Source organism: Populus euphratica, unplaced genomic scaffold (genome assembly GCF_000495115.2).
Source record: "Populus euphratica unplaced genomic scaffold, PopEup_1.0 scaffold164.1, whole genome shotgun sequence".
In the NCBI taxonomy this organism is placed as follows: domain Eukaryota; kingdom Viridiplantae; phylum Streptophyta; class Magnoliopsida; order Malpighiales; family Salicaceae; genus Populus; species Populus euphratica.
The window spans coordinates 76,558-90,762 of NW_011500048.1; the positions used below are offsets into that span (position 1 = coordinate 76,558).

At 28.1% G+C, this 14,205-nt stretch overlaps 1 protein-coding gene across 1 annotated transcript; it reads right to left on the reverse strand.

Annotated features, from left to right (window-relative positions):
- Nucleotides 1-12,061: 12,061 nt before the first annotated feature.
- Nucleotides 12,062-12,481, reverse strand: LOC105107577 (plasma membrane ATPase 2-like). Its single transcript, XM_011001557.1, has one exon. It carries the CDS (start codon nt 12,479-12,481, stop codon nt 12,062-12,064), a length of 420 nt encoding a protein of 139 aa, XP_010999859.1.
- Between the last annotated feature and the right edge of the window lie 1,724 nt (nt 12,482-14,205).

The following is a 14,205-nucleotide window of genomic DNA, read 5'->3' on the forward strand; positions in this document are numbered from 1 at the left end:
TAAAGGCAGCAGGTCAATGGAAATAAAAGGATTTAATTAAATACCATTGGAAGATGACAAAAGCAAAGATTGGCTACTTGTGTAGCCTTTTTCAAGTGAGAAATGGCTTGTTTCGTGGTGTTACGAATGTTTGAACATGTCAAGTTTTTCTTGAGAGGGATGTCAGACGTGGAAAGGGTCATTTGCCATATGAGACCACGCCTTGATGACATAGGATGAGCATGTCCATGTACGCAAATCTAGAAGTAAATAAATGATCGTGGACATGCTGTTAAAATTGCTAGTTTCTTTGTAATATCATATGATTTTATAATTTAATATATATTTAATATGTAAAATCAAATTAAAAATTCAAGAAGCAAAATCGATCGAAATCAAGAAAAATCAAGATTTCACTATTGTTTACAAGTTTAATGCAATCATAAGTACTCCTCTCATTAACTCATTTTTCTCCCAAATTAAACTAAAAAACCCTAGTCCATCGCTCTCCATTTCTCTCTCTCAAACCACTTGACATTGCCATATCTCTCTCTCAAAACATTTTTTTTTTTTTTTATACATCGTCGCCTTCTCCTTGCTCTCTATTCCTCGTTTCTTGTAATAGTTGTTAAATTGCACTTCTAGATGAATCGACAACCACAACATCACAACTATACCCAACTCTCAACCACTAGTGATTATCCTTTCCCTGCTCTCAAATATTGGCTACAACTGACTCTCCCAACCAGTAAAAAGAAAGGTACATGATACAAACAATTGTGAACTTTATGATTTGATTGTTGTGCTATGCTAGTAAATAACAAAAGATGTAAAGAAAAATGATTTTGGATGTTTGGCTGAAGAATCAAGAAGCATTTTAAAAGGAAAGAAAAGATTTTTAATATATTGAAAAAATGGTGAAGATAAAGGGAAATAAATTAGCTTAATGGATAAAGAAAAAAGAAAAGCTAGTGGAAGTGGAAGTATTCAAAGTACCATCAATTAAATGCTTAAAAAGGATTTTATATAAAAGAAGCATGTTGACAAATTACAAGATTTTTCTATACTTATACGGTTCCATTTAACTATGTAAACAAACCTAAGTTTTTCAAGGCATTTAAATTGGTTGCAAAGTACTTGCTAAGTTTCAAGCCTTTATATTACCATGATATTAGAGATAAGTATTTGAAATAAGAAGTTGATTAAACAATGAACTTACTTGAGAAGTACAAGATAGAATGAAAAAAGAAGAAGCAAAATTGACTTCCAACTTGATTCATTTAAGGATGCAAAAAGATTGTTTGGCATTAAGGGTGTAAAGACAAAAAGGAATAAAAAAACTCTAGCTAAATGGTGAGATTCTTCTAAAGATGAATATATGAAATTATAAAAGTTTGCAATCCGAGTTCTAAACTTAAATTGTAGTTCATATGGATGAGAGTATAACTGAAGTGCAATATTTCAGATGGTGAGTTTTTTATTTTTTTTATTTTTGATGGTTTTATATTTGATAAGAATCTTATAAGTTATAAATTTAAAATTTTTTTTAGGCTCATACAAAATAAAAAAATCATTTGCACCAGAAAAAATGAATGACTCGGAATTTGCAATGTGCAATTTGAAATTGAATGAAAACCAAGTAAAAAATCATGTTGATAATTATAATAAAGATGTAAATAATCTCTCTTCTGATGATGATTGGATAATTGAGAGAGAAATTCATCAAATTTTAATTTGCTTGGTGTTGTTGATAGTGCAACACAAAGAAAAAATAATAAAAAAGATAAAAGTGATGAAGAAAAAAATTCTAATGATATTAAAATGGAGAGTTATGGTACTGGACATGATTTAGATATTCAAATTCATGTCAATATAGAGAATTCAATGAGTTTTGAGTTAAATATTATTGACAATATTGATATTGATACTGATAACGTTACTAATGCTCAGAATAATTATATTTATACTAGTACTAGCACTAATAATACTTTAAATGATAATAATATTAATGGATATATGAATGTTTTAGGAATAACGAGGAAAAAGAAAGTAATAATATTGGTTTTAGTTTACCCGATACATTTGCAAATTATTTGTTTTAGGTTTATTGATTATTAGTTAATGGAATTTTATGGATATCATTGTATTGTAAGAGATTTTAAAGTTCAACTATATATGAATTTTTATTTGAATTATTTATTGTACTTAAACTTTTATATTATTTATTTTACTTTTATTTTAATTATATTATATTGATATTTACAATTTAGCTGGAATTATCTATATAATTAATTAAAAAAATATTTATGATTTTATAATTTTGTGATCCAAGTTTATATTTTTCATACTATGTCATATGTTTTTTTTAACAATGTATGGTTTTGAGGATTCAAAAGTCCAAAGTTCAAACAACTATAAGTGCCTTATAACCTTTAAATGATGGAAAAATCTAATTTCCTAGGATTAGCATGCGTGACTCGCCAGTGGTATGAGCTTTGCATCAAAGCTGTTTTATCTCAAGGTTTTTTTTGACAAGGTGGGCTCCTGATGGGCATTATTTTTTAGAAACATGATTCGATTATATTTTAAATACCCTTTAAAATTAAGCTATGAGAAGGAAGGATGATTTTTTTTTTTTTTTTGAATGAATTTTTTGTCTAGGTGAAAAAAAAAAAAAAAATTATTATGTTTATGAAGAATGATTGCTTCAATATGTAATACAAACCAAATTAAAAAAAAAACCTCAAAAAGCTTGGCAATTCATGAAATTATCCAAAGCTTTCTTCAAAAGTCTAGTCATATGTAATCTCAATTGTGAACAACCATAAATAATAAAAATAATTTTCCACAATAACCTTTTTTAGATGTTTAAAGGTAGACTAGCTGCAAATAATATCAATTACAAATGCGACACGAGGACCTTGTAGACATTGCTTATTGGTATTCGAGCCATTCTAGATAGGCTATTCTTTTTCATTTGATCCTTTTCCACCTTATAGTCCATATCGCTTCCTTGGTAATTTTCAAGGTGTCCTTGTCACTATGAAGCTTTTATTTAAAAATACTATAAATAAATAAAACAACATTTTCTTCTGTAGTTTTTGGTTTTTTTTTTTATATAGAAAAAGTTATGCTTCTCTTCTTTTTCTTCTTCTTTTTTCACTATTACTACTAACTCGTACGTGAATAATGTATATGTACTTCTATTCTATTTAATAAACTTTTGCAATCCTATCTTTATATAACTCAAAATATATTTTTAAATAAAAATATGATTTTATCAATTTGAATGAAAACTTTAATAGAAAAACATATTAAAGTGTACAAAATAATTAAAAAATAAATATTATATAAAAATATATAGACATAATTAAAAAAAGCACAATATAAAAAAATATTTCAATTTAAAAATTTAAATTATTAGATGAGATCAAAGAATAATTTTAAAATATTTTTTTAATACATCCTATTAAGTAAAAATCATTTAAACTTGAAACTTGCACAAGATAATCACCACATTAAGTTTAATTTTTTTACTTTTTTAATAAAAAAAGTGATAGAATTTGAACCTATAACTATTTGATTATCTAAAATATGATACCATATCAAATAATTATCTCAACCAAAAAATTAAAGCAATTTGATCATACCTTATTAGTGGTTTTGTATTAATTCTCTAATATATCGCTTCAAGTAAAATTTATTTGAGATTAAACCTTGAATAAACACATATTTTTTGTGTTAAAATTATAATTTTTAATTAGATAAAATAAGCATGGTGATGTTGGAATTCATGATCGTCTGGTCAATAAAATTTCTACTAATGAGAGAGGTTATTGATTAGATGGTTGGATTGAGATGAGTAGCCAATATTTGAGATGAGTAGTTCATAAGAGGTCTTGAGGGTAGAAAACTTGTGAGATGAGCTATTTCGCCTTTAGAAAAGTTTATAATTAAAAATATAGATGAAGAGGCCAACAATTTTAGTCATGAACATTGTGCTTGGTTTTGACACCATAGGACCTACACATATATAGGGTTTGACTACATGATTATTGTTTTCATGGGAGAACAAATAGGGATGATGTTTTTGTGACAATTTAGGAATAAATTTAAGGAGTATTAAAATGCAAATTCTAGCTTTTTAGGTTAGAAATGATCCTAAAACATATTTGGCATGAAAAAAAGAGAGAGTAGAGTTAATATTTAATTGTCAACAGTACTTAGAGAAAAAGAATGTAAAAATTAATATTATTGATTTTATCAACTATGCTATTATTTAGTGTGATAATATTATTTTAGGTTGAAGAGGAATGAAGAGAAATCCTTAGAGACTTGGTATAAGATGAAAGTAATCATGAGAAAGAGGTTTTTTTTCTGGATATTATTATAGAGAATTATTTTAGAGATTGTAGAGTTTGACTCGAGGTCCAAGAATATAGAGGATTATGAAAAAGATATAAATTTCCATCATTAGAGCTAATATTATAGTAAAGAAAGGCTATAATGATAACATTTTTAAATAACTTAAATAGAGAGATAATTAACATAGTCGAATCACAATAGTATATTAGGTTAGAGAATATGGTTCACATGGTTCCCAAGGTAGAGAAATAATTGAAAATAAATTAAAGGCAACATGCACCAATGAGATAATTTTGATTTTTTTTCCAGCTTGAAGACTGAATTATAAGAGAAAGGAGGTTATCCCATCAAAGTCAAATACAATAAGAAGAAAAGTTGAACCACCTAAAATATTAATAAAGAATTTATCCACTATACAAAAAGGTAAAACCAATACTAAAACTAATCATAACTATGATATTAAGTGTTTTAGGTGTTTAGGAAATGAATACATAGCTTCACAATATCCAAAAAAGGTTATGATTATAAGAGAACATAAAGAGATTGAATCCAAAAATAATAAATCCAAGAATGATGAGAAGCAACCACTTGAGGATTGTGGTGATGTTGAGAATCCAGTTGATGAAAATACTTTGGTAATTATGATATCATTTAATGTTCAGATTAAGGATGTTGATATAGAGTAACAAATAGAGAAGATCTTTCATACTAAATGCAATATAAGGAACAAAGTACATAGTATAATAATTGATATAAAGAGTTGTGCTATTGTTGCTAGCATTACATTTGTTAGAAAATTAAATTTGAACACTATTAATCATGAAAGACGTTATAAATTTCAATGGTTAAATGGATGTGGAAAAGTAATAGCTGCTAAACAGGTTTTAAATATTTTTTTATTGAAAAGTATAGGATGAGGTTTTGTGTGAAGTAGTTCCCATGTTTTTTACTTGTTTATTATTGGGGTGTCCTTGGCAATTTAATAGAGAGGTCAAGCATGATGGGTTTAACAACATATATTCTATTGAAAATGATGGAAAAACATTTAAACTTGTACCATTATCACCTAGACATGTTTAATAAAACCAATTAAAGCTGAAAAAAGAAGGTGAAACTAAAAGTTCAAAACAACCATGTGAGGAAGTATGAAAATAATAGGAGCAATGAGAGAAAAGATTTGAACAAGATAGAGAAAAATAAGGTTTCAACCAAGAAATAAGAGAAGAAAAGAGAAGAGAAGAAAAAAAGGTGAGAAAAGAATAGAGTGTGGAAAGGAAAAAAAAAACATGTTAGTTTTTATATAAAAAGAAGTGAAATTAAGATTGCTTATTTTTTCTGACATGCCTATGATTTTACTTGTTTATAAAGAGACATGTTTTAACACTAATAAAATTAATCATTGTATTATTAGTGTTTGTGTTTCTTTATAGCAAAATTTTAAAGATATTTTCTCTTATGAGATACTTAGTGAATTGCCACCTATTAGAAGAATTAAACACCAAATTGATTTTGTACCCATAACAATAATACTTAACCAACCAACCTATAATAGTAATCCTAAGAGACAAAGGAACTTCAAAGGTAAGTGGAGGAGCTGATATCAAAGGGGTATATAAGAGAAAGAATAAGTTATATGAAATTCTAATGTTGTTGGTAGAAAAAAATATGGGACACGGAAAATATATGTCGATTGTTGTGTATTAAATAATATGATGAAAAAAAGCCCATAATTTATTTTAGTAAAAAGCTAAATGATAAAACATTAAATTATCCTACTTGTGATAAGGAGGTTTATGTTTTAGCGAGAGCATTGAAGACTTAACATCATTACTTATAATCTAAAGAATTCGTGATACATTCAGATCATAAATCATTGAAACATCTAAAAGACTAAGAGAATTGAAACATCTAAAAGACTAAGAGAAACTGAACCATCAATATGCCAAATAAGTTGAGTTTATAGAAACATTCTCATACATGATAAAATACAAGTAATGTAAAGAAAATATAGTGGTTGATGCACCATTATGAAGGTATGTTCTTTTTTCAACTTTAATTTTAAATTATAACAATTTAAGTATGTTAAATATTTATATCATAATGATGATTTTGGCCAAGTCTAGAAAGTAGGTGAGAATTTAGCATTTGACAAATTTTACAGGTTTAATGATTATTTGCTTAAAAAAAAATATTTTGTGTGCCTAGTTATTCTATGTGTGAATTGCTTGTTTGTGAAGCTTATATGGGTGGTTTAATAAGATATTTTGGGGTTATTAAAACTTTAGATATTTTTTATGAGCACTTTTATTAGCCCAATATAAGAAAGGGATATGTAAAGAATTTATGATATGTGTGTAACATGTAGACAATTTAGGTATAAAATTTTACCTCATGGTTTGTATACTCCTTTATTGGTACCTAAAGAACCTTTGATCGATATATTTATGAATTGTTTTATAAAATTTTTGTGTTTGATCTTGATGTTAAATTTCTTAGTTATTTTTGGAAGATTTTGTAGGGTAAGTTAGGCATAAAGTTGTTCTTTTTGACTAGTCATCCATAAACAAATGATAAAAATGAAGTGGTGAATATGACTTTAAATACTTTGTTAATAATTATAATGGAAAAGAATTTAAAGAATGAGGAAGATTGCATGTCCTTTATTGAATTTGCATATAATAAAAGTGTACGTTCTACTACTGATTATTCACCTTTTAAAATTATTTATGACTTTAATTCTTTAAAATATTTAAATTTGATTTATTTTCTTATTGATATAAGGGTTAGTCTTGATAGCAATAGAAAAACAATTGTAGTAAAGACTCTCTATAAAAGTGTACAATGGTAAATATAAGGAAAAAAAAAGTAATATGCATTTAAAGATAATAAAGGACAAAAAAGGGTTATCTTTGAACTAGATAATTGAGTTTGGGTGCATATATGCAAGAAGAGATTTCCTAAATATAGAAGATTTGTTGGTGCCGAGAAAAAATGGTTTATTCTAAATCTTTGAAAGAATTAATGTCAATGCTTATAAATTGAATCTATTAGTTGAGTATGATATTAGTGCTACTTTTAATATTTCTAATCTCTATCTTTTTTTATTGTAAGTTATGATTCTAGGTTAAATCGTTCTAAGAAGAAAAGGAATGATGTGATCTAAACTACATCAAACTACCCATTAAAAGTTCCAAATGAGACAATTATAGGATTAAGGGAAAATAAATTTAAAGATTCATTCAATGTGTTTGTTCAAAGTATTTGGGTCAACTTAGATTTCAAGAAAATTACATATTTAACAAGTGATATTCAGACCTTAGTCAATTTAACTTATATATAAGAGAGACCTAAACCATCTATTTCATGGGCTAACTAACTTAGCATCTATATGCTTATTTGTTTGCAAATGTTTCATGGATTCCAAGTTATTGGAGGATTCCTTATTGTGTGTGGAAACATAAAAGACCAATAATTATTTTCTTGTTTGTTTTGGATTGTAAAGGGGGGCATGATGGTCTATTAGGTTAGGGATCCTTTTTAAGCAAAGATTTTACTTAACATTTTTTTATGTTAATTACTAGAGTGGGGCAATATAGTAATAATTCTTAGAATTATTATTTGTATTATTTCCCATGTTTGGACCTCATTTTAATTTGAGTTAAAGTTCTATTATTTTCTTTCCAAGTATAAATAGTATTTTGTAAGACATTATTTTTAAAAAAATTTAAATACATTACTATAGCATATTGTGTGTGTTTTTATGAGCGGATTTTCTTGTTTTAGTTCTTCATTGAATTACTTTAACTTATTGAAGAATTAACTAGGTTTGTAGTGTGTTTTATACTTCTTATTTACATCTCCTCGTAAGTGTTGGGTGAGGATTTGGTTTCTATAATTTTTGGTGTTTCAGTACAAGTTATTATTGTGTAAGTTTAATTACAAGCCTACATTTAAGTTTTTTAGGAATGGTTAATTTGAGTATGAATTTCTAGATTTTTATATCTATGAGGTTCGCATCATCCACCCATTCCCCTTCTCTTTGTGGAGAGTTACTAGTTTATATGTTTGTGCTATACTGTGGGGGATCAAAATTTTCTTAAACATAAAAAGTTTTTCTAGGTCTCACAAAAATCTTTGGCATTGTCATTAAAATTGAAAATATAGTCATTTTGATTTTTTTTCTTCATAAACATAGATTTTTCTATCAATATATTTCTTATTTATCTTAACCAACATAATGTTTTTAATAAAAGCATTGTTTAAGTTTTCTTTTTTAATTATGATTGTTAAAGTAAGTTAACAAAAAAAATCAAAATAGTATGTTCATATTTTGTGTGATTGTAAGCTAAATAATCAATATGATAAAATCAATTCCAAATCTATTTAAACATTTTAATAATAAGCAACCAATTTCAATTGAGTTTTCATAAATAATTTATTATTAGTATTTTTATTTTCAAATCCAATGCATAATAATTGAAAAAAATATTATTAATAAAATCAAATAAAAATTTAATATGGTATTTAAGAAACCATGTTAGAACTGAAGAGAAAGTAAATCTGGTACAAGTTTTTCGGAGTATAAGGCAAAAATCAAAGAAAAAAATGGAAAAGACAACTAAGGGCTAGGCCAGGCATGCGCGCCTTGGCCCTAGTTTTCACATCTCCCATAACTCAATCCCGTGTTCTCTGTGTTGTCACACACATTAATTGACTAAGCTGCAACTTTAATTTGTTATAAAATGATTGAAAAATATATTTGTTGTTTATATAAATAGTAGAAGATCATAAAAATCCTTAAATTTTTTAGTGTTGTGGGTTTAAACACACACAGGCATACGCGTACACACAAACACGTCGATGGTATAAAATAGTAGAAAGAAATTAGCAATAAAAAAGAGAAGAAGAAGAAGAAGAAGCAGCAGTTAGGTTCATGTCTTTAATTAGGAAGATAGGGCAAGAATTCTAGTTGAGTTAAGAACGTGACTAGAGTAGGTCAAGCTTGACGCGGCTACTAAATTTCCAGACTTTCTTCCCCAAACGGAGGTCAAACCTAGCAACATAACCTTTTAAGCTTGACCGAGCTAGTATCAAATTTTGAGCTGTATTGAAATTTAAGGTGATCGGGACAGAGAATAGAAATCCTGCTCGAATAGAGGATTTTGAATGGCTAATCGACTTTAAAGATAGGTGAGTGGGTCTTCGAGAGCACAAGGTCTTCTATTAGGTGGCCATACTTAATAATTAATTCGATCTCCAACATTGGTTGACATGTTCTTCGAAGAAATGTCACCAAGGACCATCTTGATTTAGCATATCATCGAAAGAAAGAAAGTTCCAAACATCTCTTGCTTCAGCATGCTCTCTCGTACTTTTCCAATCTGGCTTGCTAGCACGAAGTTTCGACATATAAAATGATTAGAAAAGGCACTTAGATCGGATCCACTCTTTTTTATGCATAAAAAATACACTGGTGTCAAAGTGTTTTTTATAGCAATGAAAATCGTGATTGTGAATTCTAAACTTGAATTGTATATTTGATAAAATTCGAGTCAATAAATGTTAATATTATTATAATGCTATTTTTTAATTAAATATATTTAAAAGATAGATATAGATTAAAAAATTTAATATTGATTCACAAGAAGCCATAAAATGTTTTTTAAAAAAAATTATTTGTGTGCCATTTTTTTTATACAAGACTAGTAATAATTTAAATTTTATTGAAATAAAATAATTTTCTAGCATAACTCTTTCTCTTATTAATATCTATATGTAACCTCAATAAAAAAAAAAAATTTTTTGTTGTTGTTCTATGTCATTCATTTAATAATAATAAATCACTACTATCATAAAAAAAATATCTTCGATATTTTAAAATAAGAATAAAAAATTTATTTATTAAATTAAAGCATTTTTATTTTATTATATTATATGAGTCAATTTGGTAACCAGGCTTGTTGCCAGGTATAAATTTCAAATTAAATTATATTAGAGTTAAATTAATATAAACTAGTTGATCTGGTAGACTCCATTGTAACCCAATTGATCTATTAAAAATAAGATTTGTTTAAATTTTTTTATTGTATTTTACAGGTTAATAAAGTCCAGTTAACTTATAACCTAGTCAATTTAACTTAATTTAACTTAGAACCTAGTCAATTTAAAATATAGACGGATCTAAATTTGAAAAAAGTAAAGAAATCACTATCTTTTCTCGACTTAACTTAGATTTACCCTTTACTTTATTACTCAAAGTAAAAGATTCATTGATTATATTTTTAGTTTTTTTATTAAAATCATGTTATTTTAATTTTTTTTTTTAAATAAAATTAAAATGCATACGGATATATACAGTATTAAAATGCATATGGATATGTACAGATAAAATTAAAATGCATTCGGAAATTAAAATTTAAAAAAAAAGATTGTGTGAAAGCTCCCTCAGCCTGGAACAAAAATTAAAGACCTCGAGTGGAATTATGTACAGATATAGATGGGAAAGAAATTGTTAACGGTGAAAATCTAAAGCTTCGGAGATCATTACAGAGCGACCTCAGCGCGCATCTTGGCCTATTAGGCAATATCAGATTACTCTCTGTAGTTGCTCTTATTATGGAAGAGTTCCGAGCCTTCAGGAGGATGCAGTCCATGAATGGTGCCTGAAAAACACTACTCACTTGTAGGTATACAGCTGATGCATGCTGGTAATGGTTGTTCGTGATTGACCTAACACCAAATTTACCCCGCAAATGTTGACAGTGTGCTATCAATATTTGTACTCCAGAATACGACAAACTGGCAGAAGGAATAAACATTACAGGTTTTTATAAGTGATCAGTTACAAAATCAAGATAATTAACAATATTATGGATTTATTGAATAATTGATTGATTTTTTAATTTAAGTAATTTGATTTATTATTTTTAATCAAAGTATTTGGTTATTTGATATAAAAACTCCTAAGAATTGGTAATTAATAGCAAATGATATTTGGTAAGTGAAGGTGATCGATAGTTATAGTAGTTGATTAGTAAATCAATTATCGGTAGTTGTAGCAATGATAGGTAAGTCAAGTAATCAATAATTGATATCTATAAAATATGTGATAAAATATGTGTTTTAATTGGATGTGAAGACTTTTCGATAGTGAAATTAATAGCTTTATAAAGAAAAAAAATGTAATGATATTGTAAAGAGATAAGATATGAAAATACAAATGATAAAAAATGTTGAGAATAAAGAAATTATGAACATTTAACTTGAAGAATTCATAATATATTTATAACTTATGAAGTTATAATCATGTTATATAGAGAAAAAACTGGAATGTAATTTTATTTTTATAATAATTTAAGGTACATTCTACTTAAAATAATATATATTAAATAAATATAAAATATTGAGAGACTTGTATTAAATCTTATAAAAATTCCCTAACGATTGAGAGAGAGGTTGGCTTAGGCGTGTACCCGAGCCTATGATGGTTTTTTGGGCCTATTTGGCTCTCCTTTTTTAATCTATTTTATTTGTATCCCTCAATATGACTTACAAAATATAAACATGATAAAACCATGTGCTAGTTGTAAGGTTTACTGTAATTCTCACAGAGAAGAAGTCAGAACTGTGAACAATCCAGAAGAATAAAACAGTCATTAAAGCTAAGTAGGTGCCTGGAATGACACCAGTAGCAAAGATCTCCTTATGCTTCCAGGAATCAGGAAGTGGAGGTGGTTTCACTGTCATTGGAAATAGTCATGATTGTCCCATCATTAAGTATGACAATGATCAAAACCATGAAAGGAATAAAATCAGATTTCCAAATTAGAGCAAGGAGCAGAAAACCCAGCACAATACGGATGGTTATAGACACTGCATAGATGGTGTAATTCTTCATTCTCTCGAAAATGGCTTTGCTTGTTAACACAGCACGCACTATCACAGTCAATCCTGGCTCTGTCAGGACAATGTCGGATGCTCCCCGGGCTACATCAGTAGCCTTGGCCACTGCAATTCCGATGTCTGCCTTCTTCAGAGCAGGCGCGTCCTTTACTCCATCTCCAGTCATCCAGCAAACATGTTTCCTAGCTTCCAGCCTCTTCACAATCTCATACTTATGCTCTGAATATTTGATCATTAATTAAACCCATTGATATGTTGTTTAAAATGAAAAAAACCAGTATTATTTTCTTCTTCAGGCAGAAAAGGCAAGATGAAGAATTAAATCCATGTAATGGATGCTCATAAAGGATTTAATTTGTAAGAGGATCTAGTTTTTTTGTTTATTAAAAGAAAATAAACTTGGATGCTTCGATAACGAGGGAAGCGTCAAGATGCATGTAAACAACATAAATCACATTGAAACACTAGATTTAGTCCAGTTAACAGGGAAGACACAGCAAAGCCATCAGCCTTTTCAATAAGCCCATCAACAGGAAAAATAATAAAAAAAGAAATCTAGGGAGTGTAATTGGAGAACATAGATGACAGAGGACCAAATAATATGGAGGACCATATGAGGAAAAAATAAATAGAAAATTGAGCTAAGATTTAAAAATAAATAAATGGAAAACCGAGTTGGGATTGGAAAATTCAGAAGGATCTTAATTCCATAAAGAAAATTAAAAATCCCTAATTAAATATGGAACAAAATAAAATCTTCCCTAAAATCTCAGTCAATGGTCGAGGACTCTGCTCAGGTAAGGAAAAAAGAGGAGGAGGAGCAGTATCCCATCGATTCACGCGCCTCCTCCCTTCACCGGTGTGTGAACCACGTGACATGTACCCGTAACCCCTGCCAACCCAAAATCTAACAGCGTCCAGTCGACTCCAACAATTCCCAAAGATCCTTTCTAACCTTTAATGCATTGAATTATTTATTTTCAGTGGTTTTTAGTTAAGCTGGGTAGATGTGAGAATTATTTATTTGGTTTGAATTTTTCTTTATATTGTCCTTTTGAATTGGGTTGAATTTCGATTTGGTTGGTTTGAATTTCAGATTGGTTGGATTGATGTGTGATTTTTTTTATTTTGTTAATGTGTTTAGGTATGTCCATTGATTGATAATTTTTACAATTCAAAATTGACTTGGAGTTGTATATACTATTAGGTTATTCCTCGAAGTTGTATTAAGGGTAAATGTTTTAGAAGTTCTAAATATTAGTATCATATATATATATATATATATATATATGTATGTATGTGTGTGTGTGTGTATATGTATATTCTCACCATTTGTAATAGCTTACGATGTAATCGTCACTTAAACTTTGCTTATGAGAGTAAATCCTATTTAGATTTCTCTTCAGATATCATACTAAGAGTAATTGAATTTGTATTATAAATATTGACATAATGTATATTTGTATATGATTTTTTTTCCCATGGATTTTGATTTGTCTCATAACTTAAAATCGATCCAAAAATTATATACCTTAATTAGGTTTTCCTTTTGACGTTGTATGTAAAGTAAGTGAGCCAAATTTTTATTTGAATATTGATTTTTCATTAATTTGTATGGTTTGGATTTCCTCGTGTGTAAGCAGAGGAGACATCACATAAAAAATTGAGCGAAAGCTCAATAAGCCATAACCACCATTGCAGGACCAATACTTTAATGGTGTTTGGTTGTGTGGTTATTTCTGTGTTTAAAGTAATTACAACAACTTACTTGTTTGGTAATGCTTTAATAGTAGATTTTTATTGGTGGGGCTTATTATTAATTATGGCACGGCCATAGATTTGTAAAAAGCAGCAAATTGCTGCTTCTTGAGCTGCAAAACTCATGAACAGTTGAGCATGCTCCACTCTTCTTGAGCTGGAAAACTCATGAACAGTTGAGCATGCTCTATTGTTCCGGCC

Bases quoted from the DNA above. Each gene is read 5' to 3' on its own strand.
- LOC105107577 (XM_011001557.1), bottom strand. From the start codon at position 12,481: ATGATCAAATATTCAGAGCATAAGTATGAGATTGTGAAGAGGCTGGAA.